Source organism: Papio anubis, chromosome 14 (assembly GCF_008728515.1).
Source record: "Papio anubis isolate 15944 chromosome 14, Panubis1.0, whole genome shotgun sequence".
In the NCBI taxonomy this organism is placed as follows: Eukaryota; Metazoa; Chordata; class Mammalia; order Primates; family Cercopithecidae; genus Papio; species Papio anubis.
The window spans coordinates 101,743,290-101,767,650 of NC_044989.1; the positions used below are offsets into that span (position 1 = coordinate 101,743,290).

The 24,361-nt window shown below is 44.2% G+C and overlaps 1 protein-coding gene and 1 pseudogene across 6 annotated transcripts in view; one reads left to right on the forward strand and one right to left on the reverse strand.

Moving 5' to 3' along the window:
- The window catches only part of TBC1D8 (TBC1 domain family member 8), a 132,673-nt gene that overhangs the window by 68,485 nt on the left and 39,827 nt on the right, over nt 1-24,361 (forward strand). For all 6 annotated transcript variants that reach the window (XR_002516792.2, XR_001894345.3, XM_003909037.4 and 3 more), the window contains 3 exons: nt 12,304-12,422; nt 17,496-17,724; nt 21,820-22,060. Coding sequence is in view for 4 of the 6 variants with exons in the window: in XM_003909037.4 (XP_003909086.1) it covers nt 12,304-12,422; nt 17,496-17,724; nt 21,820-22,060 (589 nt within the window). In the remaining 2 variants the exon portion in view is untranslated. The remainder of the gene's footprint in view (nt 1-12,303; nt 12,423-17,495; nt 17,725-21,819; nt 22,061-24,361) is intronic.
- Nucleotides 3,156-3,448, reverse strand: LOC103877158 (annotated as a pseudogene).

A 24,361-nucleotide genomic window follows, 5' to 3' on the forward strand; every position in this document is an offset into this window, starting at 1 on the left:
GGTCTAGTGCTCCTTATGGGAATCTAACCAATGCCTGATGAGGATCTGAGATGGAACAGTTTCATCCTGAAACCATCCCCTATGGTCTGTGGAAACATTGTCTTCCACAAAATTGGTCTCTGGTGCCAAAAAGTTTGGGGATTGCTGGCTTAGTGCCATCCCTGAGTGAGTGCCATCAGTGAGTTCTTGCTCAGTTCACGAGAGATTTGGTTGGCTAAGAGAGTTTGGGGCCTCTCCTTTCTCTGTCTTGTGCGCTTTATCTCCCTCCCTCCTTCCCTCCCTCCCTCCCTCCTTCTCTCTCTCTCTCCCCCTCCCCCCGTCTCTCTCTCTCTCTCTCTCCCTCCCCCATCTCTCCCTCTCTCCCTCACTCGTTTTGACACACCTGTTCCCCCTTTGCCTTCTGCCATGATTGAGGCCTCTGCTTCTTCCTGAGGCCTCACCAGGAGCAGATGCTGGTGCAGTGTTTTCCATACAGCCTGCAGAACTGTGAGCCAAATAAACCTCTTTCCTTTATAAATAACCCAGCCTCAGGTATTGCTTTATAGCAATGCAAACAGACTAACACGTATTGTTGAGACCTAATGCTCAGGAAAAAAAAAAAAAAGATTCCTTTCAAAGTATTACTGCTCATTGACAATGCACCTGGTTACCCAAGAGCTTGATGGAGAGGTACAAGGAGATTAATGTTGCTTTCATGCCTGCTAATACAACGTCCATTCTGCAGCCCATGGGGAAAAGAGTAATTTTGACTTTCAAGTCTTATTATTTAAGAAATACATTTCATAAGGCTATAGTTGCATATAGTGATTCCTCTGATTCATCTGGGCAAAGTAAATTGAAAACCTTCTGGGAAGAATTCACCATTTTATTTTTTGGTTTTTAAAATTTGTAGTCCCTTTATTTTAGGTCTTTAAAAACACTTTTAAATTTCACACAGCAAATTTTAAATCATATAAGGAAACATATCTGAACTTAGTGAATTTAATCTGTGTTCTTTGAAAACTTTTTTTTTCCCTGCAAACTTTTAAAATGAGAGTACAGTAGTAAATTACTTAAAATTAAACTGGGGAAAAGCACATGCACACTTTTCTCCATTGTTTACTGCTCTGATCTAGACCTTAATTAAATTTCTAAAATATGTAATACCTTTCATCAACTTAAATTCTATTACCAAATATAATGGTTAGTGTTATAGAAAGTTATTCTCCAAATACCCAAAGCTTTACATTTACTTAATATCTGAGAAAATATCACCTACCAATCAATAACAATTAACTAAAGAATGATCAAATTTCTAGTGTCCTTTACAGGGCCTAATAACTCAACCAGGCCTTAAGGCCTGTGCTAATTTAAATTTCCTATTATTGACTGAGACAAACCCCCAAGAATTATATTCAGAATTTACAAAGATATTCTTAGCAATGTATCTATTACAGGCTTAAGTGCAGTCTTTTAGAATTAAAAATCCAAATTTAATATGTATATTTACCTCCTGGGGTCTTTCAAGTCCGTATTATTTAGGCTTATATAGATAATTATGGTAACCATTTTTAGGTTTGTAATTGTTTGATACCTGGATGATAAAGGCAGAAATGTAATTCTCAAGTCCTTGAAATTAATGTAATTAAAAGCTTAGCTGACTACAGAATAGGTGAGGGTTTCTTAAAAATCGGATTTGTTGGCTGGGCATGGTGGCTCACGCCTGTAATCCCAGCACTTTGGGAGGCTGATGCAGGCAGATCACCTGACGTCAGGAGTTCGAGACTAACCTGGCCAACATTGTGAAACCCCCATCTCTACTAAAACTGCAAAACTTAGCAGGGCATGGTAGTGGTCACCTGTAATCCTAGCTCCTGGGGAGACTGAGGCAGAATTGCTTGAACCTGAGAGGCGGAGTTTGCAGTGAGCTGAGATGGCGCTGCTATACTCCAGCCTGGGCGACAGAGCGAGACTCCATCTCAAAAAAAAAAAAAAAAATCAGATTTGTTTTAAGACACAGTTTTCTCATTACTGGTAGGATCAGTTGGTCACACAAGATATTTAATAGTATTTAACATAACCTGGCACAGAAAATTGGTTAAAAAAAGTTTTTTTTAATCAGGTAATGTAAAAACCCAACATGAACTTTATGCAAGATTGGAATGTATCTTCAAATTCAGGCTTTTAATAAAATCGTAGGCCAGGCGCGGTGGCTCATGCCTGTAATCCCAACACTTTGGGAGGCTGAGGTGGGTAAATCAGCTGAGGTCAGGAGTTCAAGACCAGCCTGGCCAACATGGTGAAACCCCATCTCTACTAAAAATACTAAAAATTAGCCGGGCGTCGTGGTGGGTGCCTGTAATCCCATCTACTCAGGAGGCTGAGGCAGGAGAATCGCTTGAACCGGTAGGTGGACGTTGCAGTGAGCCGAGATCACGCCATTGCACTCCAGCCTGGGCAACGAGCAAAACTGTATTTAAAAAAAAAAAAAAAAAAAAGTAAACATGCTGTGTATATAAATGATGTATTTAGTTCTTTGTGTCCAAGAATGTTATCTATAAAATGGAAAGCAATAAGAACAGTGAATGATAATTTAATTTGCAATTCTAAAAACATGACTTGAGAAAAAAAATCCCATAAAACTTGGTTCAAAGTTTAACTGCTTATGTTTAATACAAATCAGAGTGTTTAAATTCACAATACAAGTTCTATCAATCTTGGCATTTTTATATTATTTGTATGAATATTATCAATTTTATTGATATTATTAACAAATACTACTTTCAGTGTACAGATGCACCTTATTTTCTAGTTATTGTTTGTTTTTTTTTTGGCGGGGGGGGGGGGGGGGATGGAGTCTTGCTCTTGTTGCCCAGGCTGGAGTGTAATGGCGCGATCTTCGCTCACTGCAGCCTCTGTCTCCCAGGTTCAAGCGATTCTCCTGCCTCAGCCTCCTGAGTAGCTGGGATTACAGGCACCCACCACCACACTCAACTAATTTTTGTATTTTTAGTAGAGACAGGGTTTCACCATGTTGGCCAGGCTGGTGTCAAACTCCTGACCTCAGGTGATGTGCCTGCCTTGGCCTCCCAAAGTGCTGGGATTACAGGCGCGAGCCACCGTGCCCAGCCAAGTTATTGTTAAATAGTAGATAAGGTAGATTGTTCCCTGAAGTGCTAAGTTATCATCCAGTGGGTTATTTGCCATTGTTCCTTTTCTGCCTTTTCTTGTTGGCAAAACATATCCTGTGCTGCTTGGTGCATTTTCTCTAGTTTTACCAGAGTCAGAGATTTTAAGGGTAAAAGTTGGAGTTTACATACCACCACTGTGGTTACGTCTTCCAGAGACGACTACCTTTGTTTTGGAAGATATTCCTGGAACATTGACTTTACTTCCACCATATCTGAATTGCTAGATACAGTAAGTTTTTTCCTGAAAGTTCTGGTCTTTTTTCTGCAACTTTGGACATCCAGCCCGTTATTACCAAGATGACCGAGAGTTCTCGACTCAAGCCTACAGAAGAAAAGATGCATCCCTTCGCAGGTGTCTCAGCTGCTGCTGTAGGTCATAGTCAGGATTTGCCATCTTAGATGCCTGAGGCACGTTTGTGATTCTTGGAAGGAGGTCAAAATACCAACATTAGTAGGAGTTTGGAAGAAGTTGATTCTTATCCTCACAGATGACTTTGAGGGCTTCAGAGGTTCAAGGCTTCAGTGGAGGGAGTCACTGCAGATGTGATGGAAACAGCAAGAGAACTGGAATGAGAAGTGGAGCCTGAAGATGGGACTGAATTGCTGCACTCTCATTAAACTTGAATGAATGAGGAGTTGCTCCTTATCGATGAGCAAAGAAAGTGGCTTCTTGAGAGGGAAACTTCTCCTGGTGAAGACGCTGTTGAAACATTGTTGAACGCTTCAAACATTGCTAAAATAACAACAAAGGATTTAGAATATTTCATAAACCTTCGTTCATAAAGCAGCAGTTTGAGAGAATTGACTCCAAATTTGAAAGAAGTTTTACTGTGGGCAAAATGCTATCAACAGCATCTTTGTGAAAGGGAGAGTCAATCATGCAAGAAACTTCATTGTTGTCTTATGTTGAGAAATTGTCACAGCCACCCCAACTTTCAGCAACCAGCACACTGATGAGTCAGCAGCCATCAACATTGAGGCAAGACCCTCCACCAGCAAGAAGATTACAACTGCTAAAGGCTCAGATAATCATGAACATTTTTTTTAAGCCATAAAGTATTCTCTAGGTAAGGCATGTACTACTTAAAAGACATAATGCTTTCCCACACTTAATAGACTACAGCGTGCCGTGAACATAATTTTTATATGCATTGGGAAATTTAAAAACCTGTGAGTGACTCACTTGTGATATTTGCTTTATTGTGGTGGTCTAGAACCAAACCCACAATATCTCCAAAGTATGCCTCTCCTTAATCTCAATGTCCCCCACGACACTCTGTGAAAACTGTGTTCTTCAAGCTTGTTCCTCTGTGATTGTCACCACTGTTCTCGAAGAGAGAACGTTTTACTCTTCCCATGCAGTATTTGGGACAAAATGCCTTAAAGGCCAGCACAGGACATTGTCATGGCTGTATGTCTACTTATAAGAGAGGAGGATTCATTATTTTAATAGACAGCTGGTTGTTTAGCTTTAGCAAGGTGCGTTTCGTGTAAGAACTGAAGTCGTAAACACTCTGCCAGCCACAAAACACCTTCCTCCCATAGCCACTGGCTGTATCTCCAACACCACACAAATACATGGTCAGAGGCCACCAGAAACAGAAGGAGAGAGGAGATGGAGGATTCATAATTATGCGATTGCACACTTAATAGACTACAGTACAGTGTCAATATAACTTTGGTTTTTTTTTTTTTTTTTTTTTTTTTTTTTTTGGAGATAGTCTCACTCCGTCGCCCAGGCTGGAGTGCAGCGGCACTCGAGCTCCGCTCTCTGCAACTTCTGCCTCCCGGATTCAAGAAATTCTCTGCCTCAGCCTCCCGAGTAGCTGAGAATACAGGTGCACGCCACCACACCTGGCTAATTTTTGTATTTTTAGTAGAGACGGGGTTTCACCATGTTGGCCAGGCTGGTCTCAAACTCCTGACCTTGAGATCTGCCCACCTTGGCCTCCCAGTGTGCTGAGGTTACAGGCATGAGCCACTGCACCAGGCCAGTATATGCACTGGGAAGCCAAAAAATTTGTGTGATTTGGTCTATTGTGATATTTGCTTAATTTCATGGGTCTGGAACTGAACCCACATATTTTTGAGGTATTCCTGTACATATGTGTAATCAAAACACTGTTTAATTGGTTATTTTTTCTGTGCAATTATTTTAATAACCCAATAGTTAACTTTGTCCATTTTTTTAAGAATTGATTTTTCCCTCATATTGATTTAATCTAATTTACATACCGTGTTTTTCATTCCTAAAGGTTTGAGTTGGGTCTTTTTAAATGTCTTCCATTTGATTTGGCTTCTCAACAGGCTTGTGCCTTCTTCTACCATTTGAACATATGGAGTATATTTATTTTTATTTTATTTTATTTTATATTTTTGAGACGTAGTCTTGCTCTTTTGCCCAGGCTAGAGTGCAGTGCCGTGATCTCGTCTCACTGCAGCCGCCACCTCCCGGGTTCAAGCAGTTCTCTTGCCTCAGCCTCCGAGTAACTGGGACTACTGGCGCCCGCCACCACACCCAACTAATTATTGTATTTTCGGTAGAGATGGGGTTTCACCGTGTTGGCCAGGCTGGTCTCAAACTCCTGACCTCAGGTGATTTGACTGCCTCGGCCTCACAAAGTGTTGGGATTATAGGCGTGAGCCACTGTGCCTGGCCTTAGAGTATATTTATAATAGCTGTTTTATGTCTTGGTCTGACTGTATTTTTTGTGTCATTTCTGACTCTGTTTCTACTTACTGATTTTTCATTTGATCATAGATCATGTTTTTCCTATGTCTTCTATTCCTGCTTTTATTTCTGAAAAGTGTCTACTGGTACTAATACAAGGACATTTTAATGACCATTTCAGTTATAAATTAAAAGGCTATTTTACTTTTACTGTCAGAGATTAAGTTTGTCTGTTTTTCACTTTTAGGACTCTTTAATTTCACTTGAAGGCAAAAAAAAGCCAAGGACATTTTGTAAAAAGAAACATTTAAAGCTTATTTTCTTAAACTGTATAGTGAAAAATATAACTGACTAAAAACCTTGTAAATCATGATGATGGGATGATCATTGAACTTTTTATATGTTCTTGTAAAGATACTGCTTTCGACTTACAGATTAGATGTTACCGTATCCACTTGAAGAATGTCAGCTTTCTGAAAATCAAAGGCTTTTTGTTCCAACCCTTTCCTTCCTTCATTTGTAATTTTTGCTTGAATTCTTTGATCCTGAGTTACCCTGCACAGGGTGAGTGTTGAGTGAGATTTGGGAATGACACTGCCATGGCAGTTGACTTTTAACTAGCTCCTTTGTAGTCTGTATGGCTTTTAGCCCAGGCATTTAGACAGTAGATGGTTAGTGTTTGGCCTGTAGAGAAATGTCCTGTTGTTTCAGAGAAACAGATCTGAACTAAGCACACAGAATGCCCGTTTCATTGTTGATTAAGACTTAGGTGGCGGAGAAGGCACTTAATTCAGTTGGATATTGACTGTGCAGAGAGAAGCAGCTGTTTTTGAAAACAAGCTTGGATCAAGTTCCTTGTGGCAGTGTCCGTGCAGAAGCTGTGGGCATAGACAATGAGATGCTTGTTTTATTTCCTGAAAATACCTCTGGGGAAAACCTAAGAGAATAAACATTGTGTGTGCGTTTCAGTGTGACTCAGCCACTGGGAGCTTCCATCCATGATGCTGTCACAGGCAGAGCCAGGCCCAAGTCAGATGAACTGGCTTTCGGGTTGGTTATTTTCTTCACTTTGCTCTTCTCACCTAGACAATTAAAATACTGGCAGTTACCTTGTAATATTTTATGGAGGTAAGTGACATTATGCGTATGGTATATGGACCAAAATTCCTGACACACGTCAGGCATCTAGAAAATGTCCTCTGTTGACATCCTCTGGTTGTTCTTAGAACATGGATTTGGTTGTTCCTAAGTCATCAGTGTTGTTTGTTTTGTGGTCTTACCTGAGGTTCCTAATACTGAATTTTAGTTTTGCAGAGGGATTTATAACTCTGACTTTTGACTTCTTATGTGGGTGAAGTTTAAGATCCACTGGACTTTCATTTTCTTAGACAATGAAAAAGTATTTTTTTGAAAAATTGGAGGTCTTAATAAGACAGGCATAATTTTGCTAATTGGACTTCCATGACAGTCCACAATCTTCCTATACATTTTGGTTTTAGACAGCTGCGTTAGCTTGCTAGTGCTGCTCGTCACCTCTACCTCCTGCCCCCTACACACATACACTGAGTGGCTTAAAAAACAAGCATTTATTTCTCACAGTTCTGGAGACTGGGAAGTCCGGCCTCAAGGTGCCAGCAGGGTTGGCTTCTGGTGAGGTCTCCTCTCTCCTTGGATTGCAGACAGCAGCCTTCTCTCTGTATCCTCACGTGGCCTTTTCTCTGTGGATGCACTAACCTGGTGTCTCTCCTTACAAGGACACCAGGCATACCAAACTAGTAATGACCGTATTTAACCTTACACCTCCTTAAAAGTGCTATCTCCAAACATACTCCCATTGGGAGCTGGGGCTTCAACATGAATTTTGGAGAGACAAAATTCAGGCCACAATAGCAGCTCTCCTCTGTCTTGGTTTTGGAAAGTCAGCAGAAGCCGCAGTGAGAACATTGCTGTGGTACTGGGTTAATTTGTAGGCTTTTTATCATCCTGCGTCTTCAATGGATGACACATTCTCACTTTCTTGTTTTCTCTTCTCTACCCTTTGCACTGCTTGTATGTCTACAATGCAGTGGCTTTCAATCTTCTTTTGACCATGACCTACAGACAGAAATATATTCATGTGTGTGTGCATAACTCGAACATATTTTACAAATCAGTAGCTCTCCTTAGGAGTTTGCATGTATTCTGTTTTGTACTATTATGATTTTTTTTTTTTTTTTTTTGAAGAAAGGTATTTTGAGATGTGCTACTTTATGTAGTTTGAAAACCACTGCTGTAGTGTAGTTTCAGAACCGTGGTATGTGACATCTATTGAAGGACTTTCCCTTTTAATCTTTTGCGGTCACGGATGTGTGGTCGGCTTGCATTGATTTGTGGAATTCGTGGAACCCATCGTAAGACTTTCCTGTAGAGGAAATTATAGTCTGGAAAATTTCCCTGCCATTTGGCAACTTCTGTAGGAAATAGAAGCCAGTAGGGTGGAAAAGTTTCATCATATTGATTGTCTTTGCTGGGAGAAGCATACAATTATGTCTTATATTCAGGAGCAGCGTAGATTGGAACAAAACCTCACTATGACTCAGTGATAGATTTTTTTATTGTGTGGTTTATTTTCTCTTTGAAGGTGTGGGTTGGTTTTTGTTTTAGAATTATCTTTCTCTATGATAAGCTCCTTCCCAGTAGGTAGAATGAATTTTTTAAAGAATAAAAGTCTAGTTTTTTAATGCCGTTGTCCCAAATCTTAATTCCATAGGGATATATTATGTTGGGGCCTGATGATAATTTATTCATGTTATCTAAAGTTATCAGTTGAGGAAGACGCATGCGGTTAGCTGGGTTAGCTGTTACCAGTTAATGGTGTTAGCCTCTGTGAGCTTAATAGCAGGATAAATGATAAACTGTATCAGGTCGCCTGAAAGGATGCATTTAGGAGGATGGGAGTGGAGGGAGAGAGCTTGCTGTAAGTGGAAGCACAGAGTATCTCTTTTAATGCCCAGCCATAGCAAGAACTGGGTCTGAGGATGATGTAAATGATACTTAAAAATTCAAAATTCAAATGTGGCCGGGCGCGGTGGCTCACGCCTGTAATCCCCAGCACTTTGGGAGGCTGAGGCAGGCAAATCACAAGGTCAGGAGTTTGAGACCATCCTGGCTAACACGGTGAAACCCCGTCTCTACTAAAAATACAAAAATTAGCGGGCGTGGTGGCGGGCACCTGTAGTCCCAGCTGCTGGGGAGACTGAGGCAAGAGAATGGCGTGAACCTGGGAGGTGGAGCTTGCAGTAAGCCAAGATCGCGCCACTGCACTCCAGCCTGGGCGACAGAATGAGACTCTATCTCAAAAAAAAAAAAAAAAAATGAAATGTAGCAGGGCCAGGTGCGGTGGCTCATGCCTGTAATCCCAGCACTTTGTGGGGCCAAGGCAGACAGATCACGAGGTCAGGAGTTCAAGACCAGCCTGACCAACATGGTGAAACCCTAGCTCTACTAAAAATACAAAAATTAGCCAGGCGAGGTGGTGTGCGCCTGTGGTCCCAGCTATTTGGGAGGCTGAGGTGGGAGAATCTCTTGAACCCAAGAGGCAGAGTTACAGTGAGTGGAGATTGCACCACTGCACTGCAGCCTGGGCGACAGAGAGAGACTCTATCTCCAAAAAAAAAAAATTCAAATATAGCTTTTTATAGAAGGACCCCAGAGTACTTGCAGGTTGTAGAGAGTCATTTCATGCCCTGGTTTGCCCTTCATTTGACATGATTTTGGACAAATACTTGAGCCTCCATTTCCTCACTCAGTCTTCATCACACATCAGTGAGGTAGCATCTGGAACAGACCAGCACCACAAAGGTGAGTCTTCCCCCTACTTTAGTTCGTCTTTGTTCCTGCAATTCTTGGTTCTCTCTTCTTCTGGATCAGTGAGAGGGCCCATGAAAACAAGTAGCAAAAAATCGAGGTCCCATAAAGTGCTCCCTTTTCACCTTATTCTTCACTTGTTTTTTTTTTTTCTTCAGTGTTCTGAGTAATGGGTTTTATTGTAATGGATAATAAAGGATAAAGACCTAGAAAGAAAAAGTCTTAAAGTGCCAAGGAAAAGCAGAGCCCTGGGCTACCCCAGGTGCTTGTGCAAGATTATCAGCTTGGGTTGAACCCAACTTAGTGATGCGATAGAGAAGACACCATTGTTGACCCACTGGATTTCGAGAAGGGTGTTCTTGTGGCTGACACCTACACCCCTGCCACCTGGGGACACTGAACAGGGCAGGGAGACTTAAGCCAGCAGCAGGTAAACCAGATGTACCCCTAAGTTGGGTCAGCGTAGCGTGTGTTATAACCAGCTGAGGAACCAAGTAGACGCCCTGGGCCTCAGTGCAGGTGGGGAAAGGTCAGAAGCTTCGAGAGAGTCATGCTGGGGAGCCTGGAGTTAGCTGGGTTTGATTTTGTTTTAAAACAAGCTTTCCCAATTGCAAGAGGGATGGGGAGCCTGAAGGGCCAGGGGTTTCGTGATACCGCGGGAACCCTCCCAGACGGCAGGAAGAGGAGAGCAAGAGGACCAGGACCCTCACCTCAGAGGAAACTTCTGCTGCACCTGAGTGGGCTGCTCCTTGGGCTTCTGTGATCCTTGGAGAGCAGGACACAGGAGGTGGGACCGAGGGACAGTAGGGCAGGGTCACTGGCCAAGGGCTTTTGGTGCAGGGACAGGGGAGTCATGGCCTGTGAAGAGAGACCTCGGGCAGAGAGAAGCCTGGGCCCTCCCAGCTCTAATGGGAACACTGGCTTTAGTGATGACTGAAGGATACTGCTTTGGCCAATGCCTTGCCCCAAAATGGGGAAAATTCAAAATAAGCACTATTGTTTTAAACTTTCGTTATTCCTTATGAACTATTCTATTAGATACTTCTTTTTATTCCTTCCCTAAGTGTCTGCTCAGAACAACAGTCCTCCTACAGATAGATGTTTTCCATTCTCATGGACCCCAATGCAGCCACAAGTCCAGAGCCAGTCCCCTGGCACCTTCTTGTGTGGGGTGTTTATGTTTACATTCCAGGGAGAGGAAGATGACTGAGCAAAATGCATGCCTGGCTTTTATTTATTTATTCTTTTTGAGACAGAGTCTCGCTCTGTTACCCAGGCTGGATTGTAGTGGCGTGGTCTCGGCTCACTGCAGCCTCCTCCTCCCAGGTTCGAGTGATTCTCCTGACCTAGCCTCCCAAGTAGCTGGGGTTAGGGGGGCCTACCACCACGCCTGGCTAATTTTTGTATTTTTAGTAGAGATGGGGTTTCATCATGTTGGCCAGGCTGGTCTCAAACTCCTGTCCTCAAGTGATCCACTCACCTCGGCCTCCCAAAGTGCTGGGATTACAGGCGTGAGCCACTGTGCCTGGTCCATATCTGGCTTTTGGGTAAGTGGTGGGTGGCTCTGGGCACCATATCCCTCTCACACTGGCTAGATGATTCAGCTCTGTTGTTTGTCTCATTTCTTCGAGGTTGGAATATCTCCTGCTTCCCATTTTGGAAGCCTGCCTACACTAGAAACACCTGATGCCCACGTGTTTTTGTTGTCCAGGACCGTGTGTGCTTCTAGTCGGTGGACCTTGTTGAGCATCTGCTGTGTGCCAGGCCCTCCATGAGGAGCTGGGAACAGTTCCTGTGTCAAAGTGCCCGTTGTCCAGTAGAGATGATGAGAATAGAGAGGAAATACAGACAACTAAAATGACTAAGCTTTTTGCTTAATGCTTTAATAATGTGGTGATTAAAAAATATTGTCATTGAAAGAAATGAATTTACGCCTATGATTTAATGCCTTTGTGTTTCTGTTTTAACATGTACTGTCAGACCTCTTTTTATGTGTGTTTTTAACAGCCACTGCTGTAAATGCTGTAAAGTACACATTTGTAAGCTGTAAATTTCCTAGGCCCTTGCTTGTTGTGTTGCAGCAATGTTGGGTGCAAGTGGCAGCCCCTGGGGCCTTCAGCAGAGCCCTGGCAAGAGGCTCTTTCCTCCATGGACTTGGGCTTCGGCACCTCTTGAAGCGACTCTTCTTTTCACGGGAGAACTTTGCAAGGCCGCTCAGGATTGGTCTGCTGTTCTGGGCTTGTTCCATGCTGGAGTAGCTGAATAATTAGAAATGTTTTTGTCATTTGAGTGGAGATGGTCGGAGTTCTGTGCGTTAGTAGGGTGGGTAGGATGGTCAGAGAACCGTCCCAGCAGTAACTCACTTGGCCACCTGGCCCATCTGTGTGGCAGTGGGAGTGATGCTTGCACATCCCACTGCGACGGGGAGGGGCACCACAGCCCCAATGGGGGTGCCTTCCATTTCATCTGGCAAACTGTGGCCCAGGGTATATGAGAGCCCAGATGTTTTAATAACATCAACACGGGGATACACAATATTTAGAAAATGAGTTCATGTTCTAGGAATTACTTCGATTGCATTTTTTAAGCTCTGTATCTTTTTCTGTTTGAATCCAGGTGCAACATTAGAGGAAATCAACCAGCACTGGGACTGGCTGGAACAAAATCTCCTTCACACCTTGTCCGTCTTTGATAATAAAGATGACATTGCCAGTTTTGTCAAAGGGAAGGTAAAGGTAGGTCCCTTGAGTTTAACGTTTCTCCCCATCTTTCCATCTTTTTTCCTTAAGACATTTCGAACACTATGGCATACTAACAGTGTTTTCTGCTAACTGAACTTTTTGGCTTAATACATAAAGCCACGTAAGTTTCATTTATCACCTGTCTTAACTTTGTAGTCAGTCTAGCAAAATACACGTGACATGTTAAAAAAAAGACTTGGCCGGGCGCTGTGGCTCACTCCTGTAATCCCAGCACTTTGGGAGGCCAAGGCGGACGGATCACGAGGTCAGGAGATCGAGACCATCCTGGCTAACACAGTGAAACCCCATCTCTACTAAAAAATCCGAAAAAATTAGTTGGGCGTGGTGGTGGGCGCCTGTAGTCCCAGCTACTCGGGAGGCTGAGGCAAGAGAATGGCGTGAACCCGGGAGGTGGAGCTTGCAGTGAGCCAAGATTGCGCCACTGCACTGCAGCCTGGGGGACAGAGCGAGACTCTGTCTCAAAAAAAAAAAAAAAAAAAAGACTTTATTCTCAGGCTTAGTTTTTGTTATCCTTTACAGGAGTGAAGGCCCTTTTTTATCGCCGGAAAAAAAAAATAATGTTAAGATTTATGTTTTTGCAGAGCAACACATTATTTGACTTCCTAAATCACCTTTTTTTTTTTTTTTTTGCAGTTGTGACATCTCGTCACACTATTCTGTTGAATCTACCACTTTCCTCCTGCTAGAAGTGGATGTTTATTCTTAAAATATGTAAATTAAATGTAATGAAAGCCAATTAAGTTTTGAGTTGGCAAGAGAGGAGTATTTTGGGAGGTATCTGTGATACTTCCTGTGAGTTACAGTCTTATATAACTGGCGTCCCTGCAATAACATGATGGGTAATCAGTGCTTTCAAAGCCCCATTGGCCTGGGAGAGATAGTTTCTCATTCTAAATTTAACTCTCTCATTAAATACTTTAACACATTAGTGTGTGACACACTTTTCCTTCCTTAGGGTAAAACCTCCTAGCCCTTCGATTTTGTTTTCTGCAAAAAGCTCGGCTTTCTAATACCTCAAGTGCCATGGCTTTTCGTAAAGGGTGTCAAAGCAGATTTTTGATTTTGGAGGAACAAAATCTTTTCCTTCGGGGACTGGGGGATACTTATGGGATCTGGTGAAAGGGAGGGCATCCCAAGTCCAGCCAGCTTGACAATGTCTTCTTGGAGTTATACCTGGCCAGTGGGGTTAGCGGGTGGACTGGGCCATGGTGGGCTTGGGTCAGCCCTCATCCTGGCCCAGCCAACTGTGGCTCACTTCCCTGGGTCATATCACACTTGGGTAGCTACAGAAAGGCCCCATTCAGAGCTATTTTTCACACTTACCCCCACCTGTCTTGGTCTAATGCAAGTTGTAGTGGTTCTTTGATTTAGGTATTGCTCTTCTTAATTTGGAGGAAGAAAATTAACTTTTGCTACAGTGATTTTAAAACAGTTTCTGTAGAAAAAGAAAACTTGTCCTTGACTCTCCTAGATACCATGACTGGGGTCCTGGAAATTACACTGACAAAAGATGAACAAGAGAAAAACAGTTTATTTTTGTTGGTTGTTCTTTTGAGACAGGGTCTTGCTCTGTCACTCAGGCTGGAGTGCAGTGGTGCAATCGTGGCTCACATCAGCCTTGACCTCCCAGGCTCAAGTGATCCTCCTGCCTCAGCCTCCCATGTAGCTGGGGCTGCAAGCACACACCACCACACCTGGCTAATGTTTTTATTTTTTGTAGAGACGAGGTCTCATTGTGTTGCCCAAGCTGGTATCGAGCTCCTGGGCTCAAGCAATCCTCCTGCCTTGGCTCCCCAAAGTGCTGGGATTACAGATGTGAGCCACCATGCCCAGCCAAACTGACTTTATTTGAACACAAAAGCATGCATATGTGTAACAGAAGCTCAGCGATGAGTAACTCACAGGGGTGGTTAGCACTTGGGCTCACATAGCATCTCAGCGAAGAACAGTGCATTTGTAGAAAGGCGACAAGACTAGAAAAGAGGCCTTTAGGCTTTTGGGGCAGCGTACTGTGTGGGAAGCGCATGGAAGCTAAGGATTAGTTGAGTGAGGTTACGTAGGTTCCTCTCAGGGCTGTTTCTGGACTTGGGAGGGTCGAGAGCTGTTTCTGGTGACTGAGAGTCAAAGTCCTCTTTCTGGTACAGGAGCAGGACACACCTTGACTAATGGACCTTTAAAAACAGGTCCTGTTTTGAGGCAGATGTCGGTGGGCGGGGGGGAAGACAGCCTTTTTGGTGTTTGCTGTTTCTCAGTTTTCTTCAGCTCAAAATAATCCTTATGCCAAAGTGGCATATTTTGGGGTGATATATTCTGGTCCCTGACACTTTGAAGCTAAAATGCTTTGAAAAGTAAGTCCTGAGGAGGCAGGGCTGGGGAGTGAGGGGCCTGCCCGGCCTGAGCCTGGGAGCACAGCGTGACATTTGATCTCCCTTTCCTCTGGTCAAATCCTAAGGATCTGGGAATGGAGGCCTTCCTACTCATATCCCGAACCTTTGATGACTCTAGTAAACTTTGAAAAATCCCTGTTTCAAGCTGTGCCTGTAACCAGAAGCCATACTTCAAGGAAGGCAAGGGTCAGCATGGCCACCCTCACGCCTGCACCAGCAGCCCCTGGGTCCCACCCTGCAGCTGTGCCTGCTGCCTGTCTGCTCCGGAGCCTTCATAAAGACCCCTCCATGCTCACTTCCAGGGCAAGGGGAGAGCTCAGCACTCATTATATATTAGATATGCTTTTCAAAAATACTCATCTCTCTTAACTAGTACTTCATTCATGTATAATGTCTTGTTAAATAAAATGTGGGAAACAGAGAAAAACATAATGAAGAAAATGAAAATCACTTGAAATTTCATCAGCCTCCAGATTTCTTTTAAAAATAATTTTAGGCCAGGCATGGTGGCTCACGCCTGTAATCCCTGCACTTTGGGAGGCTGAGGCGGGCGGATCAACAAGGTCAGGAGATCAAGACCATTCGGGCTAATACGGTGAAACCCCCTCTCTACTAAAAATACAAAACCATTAGCCGGACGTGCTGACGGGCACCTGTAGTCCCAGCTACGCGGGAGGCTGAGGCAGGAGAATGGCATGAACCCGGGAGGCGGAGCTTGCTGTGAGCCAAGATCGCACCACTGCCCTCCAGCCGGGGCGACAGAGCGAGACTCCATCTCAGAATAAATAAATAAATAAAAATAAATAATAATTTTAAATTACATTGTTATGTTAACGTCAATGCTCAGGTTTCAGTTGGAAAATAGCTTATATAATAGTGCAGGGTTTGACAAAAATACCCAAAAAGTAGCCTTGTCTTGAGGGACATCGCTTTTCATGAGACATACCTACCTACCTAAAAAAAAGGGGAAATGTTAATAAAGATAAATGATAGAAGTGTGTGTGTGTGAATATATGTATTTTTAGAGATGGAGTCTTGCTGTGTTGCCCAGGCTGGAGTGCAGTGGTTGCTCACAAGTGCCGTCATAGTGCGCTGTAGCCTCAAACTTTTGGGCTTACATGATTCTCCTGCCTCAGCCTCCTGAGTAGCTGGAATTTGAATCCCAAATGTATTTTTACAATCAGGTAGTGTATGTGAGGCTTGGGGCCCAGGAGTTCCTAAACAGCTGCTCATGTGAAGGTAACAATAAGATATTCTCAGGGAAGGATTTTGCAGCAAGCTCCCAGGGATGGGAAATCAGATTTCTGATGGTAGCAATGAGTTGTCAATTAGGAACAAATAGGCCACAAGCGTGAATTCTAGGCCCTTCTACCACCACCCCAGATTATGAAGGACACTAATTGTTACTCAATTTTGGCAAAAAAATTGTAGATTTAGATGCCTTGTTTTCCCATAAACCCAAGTGCTTTGGAGGTTATTTATGACCTTGGGAACCTTGGCCAATATCCATTTAAGACTGCAGAGTGAGCCACACGGTCAGGCCGGTAGTAGCCTTAAATACCAACATTTTTGAACCTAATGAGGAAGATCTTCATGAGTTTTTCTCAAAAGACTAACTTTTTTTTTTTTTTTTTGAGGCAAGGTTTCACTCTGTCATCCAGGTTGGAGTGCAATGGCACAATCTCGGCTCACTACAACCTTTGCCTCCGGGGTTCAAGCGATTCTTGTGCCTCAGCCTCCCATGTAGCTGGGATTACAGGTGCGCATCACCACACCTGACTAATTCTTGTGTTTTTAGTAGAGATGGGATTTCACCATGTTGACCAGTCTCGAACTCCTGGCCTAAAATCATCTGCTCACCTCAGTTCCCCAAAGTGCTGGGATTACAGGTGTGAACCACCGCACCTGCATGCTCATAGGACTAACTTTTATCTCAAAGTTGGGTAGTTCTTTGGGATTGATGCCGAGTTCACGGGCCTGAGGCAGTCCTTTTATCCTCATATGCCTTTAGGGAAAATTTAGAAAATAATGTTTGCGGCAGGGTGCAGTGGCTCACACCTGTAATCCCAGCACTTTGGGAGGCTGAGGCGGGTGGATCACTTGAGGTTGGGAGTTCGAGACCAGCCTGACCAACATGGAGAGAAGCTCTATCTCTACTAAAAATACAAAATTAGCCGGGCGTGGTGGCACATGTCTGTAATCCCAGCTACTCGGGAGACTGAGGCAGGAGAATCGCTTGAACCCAGGAGGCGGAAGTTGTGGTGAGTTGAGATTGCGCCATTGCACCCCAGCCTGGGCAACAAAAGCAAAAATCTCCAAAAAGGGGGAAAAAAAAAATTGATCATTTGTTTGAGAACTGGGCTTAGAAGTCAGATGCTTCACCCAGAGCCTCATGATCGGTAAGTGGCCGAGTGAGAGACTGGTTCTTGGGTTTTCTGACCCCGACTGCCATTCCTTTTTTTTCTGCTGCAGCCGTGTGTCTGGGTGGCTGATGGATGACACGGCTGAGCCAGTCTCCTCGTCAGGTGTGTCTGTCACTGAAGCAGCGCATGCTTCTCGGGGGCCTGTGCGTCTCAGTCCCTCCTGCTTCAGATCCCTTGCAGCCCCTGCCTTCCCATTGCCGGCTCACTGAGCAGGGACTGTCATCTCTGTGTGTCAGGCTCTGATAGCCGAGGAGACCAGCAGCAGGCTCGCCGAGCAGGAGGAAGAACCCGAGAAATTCCGAGAAGCCCTGGTGAAGTTTGAGGCCAGGTTCAACTTCCCCGAGGCAGAGAAGCTGGTCACCTACTACTCCTGCTGCTGTTGGAAGGGCAGGGTGCCCCGCCAGGGCTGGCTGTACCTCAGCATCAACCACCTCTGCTTCTACTCCTTCTTCCTGGGCAAGGAACGTAAGTGAGGCCTGGCAGGCTCTTCCCAGATAAAGTTGGCCCTCGGGACTCAGCGCTGCTCCCAGGAAGGGCCGTTAACAGGAAGAGTTGGACAGATTTAAATAAATGGTGGAGATGACACCGGGTGACACTTGATTACTTATATATGCTACTACTAGCAGGGGATTACATCTGGAGAATTCACTTTTTCTACTGCCTTAAGAAACATTCTGTATAGTTCACTTTATATAGCCACTAAGGGGTTTTTACTTCTGTAAGTTTAGAAAACAGTGTTATCACTGATGGCTTAATATTTCTCAAAGTGTAGAACATATTCCTGCTTTTTTTTTTTTTTTTTTTTTTTGAGGCGGAGTCTCACTCTGTCGCCCAGGCTGGAGTGCAGTGGCGCCATCTCGGCTCACTACAAGCTCTGCCTCCCAGGTTCACACCATTGTCCTGCCTCAGCCTCCCGAGTAGCTGGGACTACAGGCGCCCACCACCGCGCCCGGCTAATTTTTTGTATTTTTAGTAGAGACGGTGTTTCACCGTGTTAGCCAGGATGGTCTCGATCTCCTGACCTCGTGATCCGCCCACCTCGGCCTCCCAAAGTGCAGGGATTACAGGCGTGAGCCACTGCGCCCGGCCATATTCCTGCTTTTTAACAAAGCAGGCCATTAAAAAAATTCCTGGCGCTGAAGGTCAGGACTGCCCCTTGGAAGACTGGCTGGATATGCAGTCGCTTCCAGAAGGGGAATTCTTCACTGTCTCCTTGAGATTCATGCACTGATTGACGGCTCACGTATTTATCCAGTGGCAGGAGCTGTCCTAGGCAATGGGATTCGCAGGTGAAAAAGCGAAGCCACAAGTGTCAGTTGTATATTGAATGTTTAAAAAGTCATTCCCACGGAAACTTCTTCCAGAACCAGATACTGTTGTAAGTGCTCATGTCGGGTAGTATGGAAGCTGCATACGTAAGTGTGTAATTTTGGTTTCTTTCTTGATTTATATTTCAAGTTGAACCAGTGAGAGGAGCTTCTCTTGGGGGGTCTGCTGTGGCTGGCTTCTGGCACGTGGCATTCCGTTCCCAGCTCGCCAGCCTTGGTTCTGATGCTCTAGGATACACACCCTATCCGCACAGCCCTTCCGCACCCTCGGGGTGTGCCCTGACCTAACCTTAGCCACCCTGTCTTCCTTCTCTTTGAAATGCTTTTCAGAGTCCACCTGGCTTTCTTTCCTTTCTCTGTACTTAGCCTGTTGGAAACTCCTATTCATCCTTCATCCTTCAAAATTCAGTTCGGATTTTGTCACCTCCAGAAAGCCTTCCCTGGTCCCCATATTGTTTGTACTGTATTTGCATTTTTATGCTCAGTCCCAGCAAGTCAGTGGTCGCTTACTCATATGCACGTCTGTTTTCTCTTTGTGAACAAGCTCCTTCAGTGCAGGGTGGGCTCTCCACAAAGGAGATGCTTAGTGAATGAAAGTTGGTGGCATAGGTGGAGCATATATACCTGTGTATAAAAGAGCTTTTATGAAACCTGGTAGAAGTAGCTGGAGAAGTTTATTGTCAAGCCTGATGCAGAAATAATGGCCTTTAAAATTATTAAAGCGCTGAAAGTGGTATGGCAAGATAAACGGAAAGAAATGGTAAAAATAAGAACGTCATTCTCTATTTGAAAAGGAAAATGAATTGTTTTCTGACACTTATTAGTGATTGTCACTAAACCTTTTTGTGTTAGGAGGGTACGATTTGGAAAAAATGGGGCACGGTGGAAAACCCCGCCTCTACTAAAAATACAAAAATTAGCCAGCCATGGTGGTGCATGCAGTCCCAGTTACTTGGGAGGCTGAGGCACAAGAATCGCTTGAACCCCAGAGGCGGAGGTTGCAGTGAGCCGAGATCGCACCAGTGCACGCCAGCCTGGGTGACAAAGCAAGACTCCGCCTCAAACAAACAAACAAACAAAGATTTAGGAAAAATAAATGATCCCTCATATGTGGTGACATTTCTGATTTTCAGGTGTTGTGCATGCCTCTCTGATGACAGCAGGCTGCCAGATGTTTAGACTTTCTGTTCTCTTTGCTGACTCTGTATTGCCAGCCCTGGCTACCGCCGTTAGAAACATTTCTGAGACTAGACCAGGTGTTTCTAAAATGTACCGTTTGTACTATGTTACTTTTTTAAAGTTTCATAAAAACTGCTTATACTCTGTCTTCTAAGACTCTCACAACTGTTATTGACAACAGGCTAAACGTTAACGTCCATTTCTCTCAGCGAGATCATGAATGATCCTCATTTACACACCTCTTTTTCCCATGGCTTACACTGTGAATGCTGTTTTTGAAGGAATTTATGTAGATTCAGAAACTTTTGCATAACTATTGAAGTTTAAATATTCTTGAGAAGGGTAAACGTTGTTAACTTGGTTTTTCAGAATAGTGTTCCTTTGAAACATGCGGCAGCCTTCAGCTTGGGAAGTTTTACTTAAATCTTTAAGAAAACCATTAGAACACGAGTTGGGTTTTGACCAACAGCTGTCAGGTGGTCTGTGCTCTTCTTTCCTGCTCTGGTTTAAAGGTATTTACACCAGCAGTGTATAAGCGTTTCCTTTTCTCCACAACCTCCCCAGCATCTGTTATTTTTTGACTTTTTAATAATAGCCATTCTGGCTGGTATGAGGTAGCATCTCATTATGGTTTTGATTTGCATTTCTCTGATGATCAGTGATGTTGAGCTTTTTTTCCCATATGCTTGTTGGCCGCATGTATGTCTTCTTTTGAAAAGTGTCTGTGTCCTTTGCCCACTTTTTAATGGGGTGGTCTGTTTTTTTCTTGTAAATTTAAGTTCCTGATAGTTGCTATCTCACAAGGATATTAGACCTTGTGAGATGCATAGTTTGCAAAAAATTTCCCCTATTCTGTAGGTTCTCTGTTTACTCTGTTGATAGTTTCTTTTGCTGTGCAGAAGCTCTTTCATGTAATTAGATCCCATTTGTCAATTTCTGCTTCTGTCGCAATTGCTTTTTGGCGTCTTCATCATATAATCTTTGCCTGTTCCCATGTCCAGAATGGTATTGCTGGTGTAAATTAGCTCAACCATTGTGGAAAGCAGTGTGGTGATTCTTCAAAGAACTAAAAATAGAACTACCATTCAGTCCAGCATTATTACTAGGTGTATATCCAAAGGAATATAAATCGCTCAACCATAAAGACACATGCATGCATATGTTCATTGCAGCACTATTCACAATAGCAAAGACATGGAACCAACCTAAATGTCCATCATTGGTAGACTAGATAAAGAAATTGTGGTACATATACACCATGGAATACTATGCAGCCATAAAAAAGAATGAGATCACATCCTTTGCAGGAACATGGATGGAGCTGGAGGCCATTATGCTTAGAAAACTAACGCAGGGGCCGGGCGCGGTGGCTCAAGCCTGTAATCCCAGCACTTTGGGAGGCCGAGACGGGCGGATCACAAGGTCAGGAGATCGAGACCATCCTGGCGAACCCGGTGAAACCCCGTCTCTACTAAAAAAATACAAAAAACTAGCCCGGCGAGGTGGCGGGCGCCTGTAGTCCCAGCTACTCGGGAGGCTGAGGCAGGAGAATGGCGTGAACCTGGGAGGCAGAGCTTGCAGTGAGCTGAGATCCGGCCACTGCACTCCAGCCTGGGTGACAGAGCGAGACCCCGTCTCAAAAAAAAAAAAAAAAAAAAAAAAGAAAACTAACGCAGGAACAGAAAACCACATACCGCATGTTCCCACTTATAAGTGGGAGCTAAATGTTGAGAACCCATGGACACGTAGAGGGAAAGAACTGACACAGGCACCTACTTGAGGGTGGAGGGTGAGAGGAGGGAGAAGATGAGAAAAAATAACTAATGGGCACCAGGCTTCACACCTGGGTGATGAAATAATCTGTACAACAAATCCCCATGACATGAGTTTACCTATATTACAAACCTGCACGTGTATCCCTGAACTTAAAAAAATTTTTTAAAAGGCATTTACACATTGGCCTAAGGAGAGCTTTAGATAGTTGCTTGCTGACACACTCAAGTTTGGCTCCAATTTCGTGGTATAATATGTGTTTCACCCTTTTCTCTTACAGTTAAACTTGTAGTTCCATGGGTTGATATCCAGAAATTAGAAAGAACGTCCAATGTCTTTCTGACGGATACCATCCGAATCACCACGCAGAATAAGGAGCGTGACTTCTCCATGTTCCTGAACCTGGATGAGGTGTTTAAGGTCATGGAGCAGCTGGCCGATGTGACGCTGCGAAGGCTGCTGGATAATGAGGTCTTTGACCTCGACCCGGATCTGCAGGAGCCGAGTCAGATCACCAAGAGGTGAGAGCGTCCGTTGTAGTGTCTCCCACCTGCACAGGGAACCCACGAGCAGTGCCCAGCCCTTCTGTGCACGTGCTTTTGTTAGCCTTGGTTATGTTAGATTTAAATTTCCCTCGTGGCTTAATCCAGATTTTCCTGTGTCGTTCATCTCGACAGAGACATGACAGAAATGATTACTCATTTACGCAGTGGACTTCGAGTTTTCAGATATTATTTCAAAATTGATTTTCATAAAGAATGCTTTTAGAAATGTAGTGTGGGGCCGGGCGCGGTGGCTCAAGCCTGTAATCCCAGCACTTTGGGAGGCCGAGACGGGCGGATCACAAGGTCAGGAGATCGAGACCATCCTGGCTAACACGGCGAAACCCCGTCTCTACTAAAAACACAAAAAATTAGCCAGGCGAGGTGGCGGCGCCTGTGGTCCCAGCTACTCGGGAGGCTGAGGCCGGAGAATGGCGGGAACCCGGGAGTAGCGGAGCTTGCAGTGAGCTGGAGATCTGGCCACTGCACTCCAGCCTGGGCGACAGAGCCGGTGACTCGGGTCTCAAAAAAAAGGCCGGGCGCTGTGGCTCAAGCCTGTAACTTGGGAGGCCGAGACGTGGTGGGATCACGAGGTCAGGAGATCGACCATCCTGGCTAACACGGTGAAACCCCGGCTCTACTAAAAATACAAAAAAAAAAAAACTAGCCGGGCGAGGTGACGGCGCCTGTAGTCCCAGCTACTCAGGAGGCTGAGGCAGGAGAATGGCGGGAACCCGAGGCGGAGCTTGCAGCGAACTGAGATCCGCCACTGCACTCCAGCCTGGGTGACAGAGCCAGACCCGCCTCAAAAAAAAAAAAAAAAAAAAATGTAGTGTGGGTAGGGCCGCATGCCGCAGTTCATGCCTGTAGTCCCAGCACTTTGGGAGGCTGAGGTGGGTGGATCACGCAGGCCGAGATCACATCCTGGCTAACACAGTGAAACTCCATCTTTTACTAAAAATACAAAAATTGGCCTGGCGTGATGGCTACCAGTAGTCTCAAAAGGCTGTGGAGGCTGGGAGGCAGGGGAGAATGGCGAACTCCGGGAGGCGGAGCTTGCAGTGAACCTAGATCGCGCCACTACACTCCAGCCTGGGGGACAGAGCCAGACTCAGTCTGAAAAAAAAAAAATGTAGTATGGGTAGCTGCTTAATAGAAATCTGTGGAGCACTGTGCTTTGCTAGTGAACATTAAGACATTTTGTCTTTTCTTTTTCTTTCTTTTTTTATTTTTTTTGAGATGGAGTCTCTCTCTTTCGCCCAGGCTGGAGTACAATGGTGCTATCTCGGCTCACTGCAACCTCTGCCTCCCAGGTTCAAATGATTCTCCTGCCTCAGCCTCCTGAGTAGCTGGGATTACAGGTGCCCACCACCATGCCCGACTAATTTTTGTATTTTTAGTAGAGGCAGGGTTTTAAACGTGTTGGCCAGGCTTGTCTCGAACTCCTGACCTCATGATCCGTCTGCCTTGGCCTTCCAAAGTGCCGGGATTACAGGTGTGAGCCACTGTGCCCAGCTGACATTTTGTCTTTTCACAGGAAATTACTTTGTAGAAAACATTTTCAGGGCAGCTGGACCTATTTTTGGTGCCACTTTGTCATCAGAAATACACGTCTCTAATAGTGTCAGTCAGTATGCTACATGGTTTATTTGCCACAAATTGATACTAATCCTAGAGACTTGTGAGGTAGTTGTTTGAATTGTTTGTTGCTTTAAGGAAGTTCAACTTTAGTATCCAAAGTTTTTATTTTGAATTTTTAAAGAAACACTAGTTATTTTTTATTATCTTGGTGCAAAAGTAATTAAAAGTAGAATGATCTTAGTGTCTAGCAATTCCACTTCTGGGTATGTACACTAAAGAACTGAAAGCAGGGGCTCGGAGCTCTTTGTATGCCCATGTTTGCAGCAGCATTATTCACAATCACCAAAAGGTAGAAGCAGCCTAAGTGTCTAGCAAGAGATGAAGCCATCAGCAAAATGTGAACTGCACAAGGGAATATTACTCAGCCTTGAAGGAAATCCTGACACACGCTACCACATGGATGAACCTTGAGGACATTATGTTGAGTGAAATAAGTTGCAAAAAGACCAATACTGATATTAAAACGTGATTTTTCTGAGCTTTAGTCTTTCCATACTTGGCCTGGATGATATGCTGCTAAGTTCCTTCAAAGCTCTAAAGTTAGTGTCCAGTAATAATATAAAGAAAGTGGTTTTTTTTTAAAAGACTGATTATTCTTTAAATCCATACACTGTCCTCTGACTTTTCTCAATGTGTGGG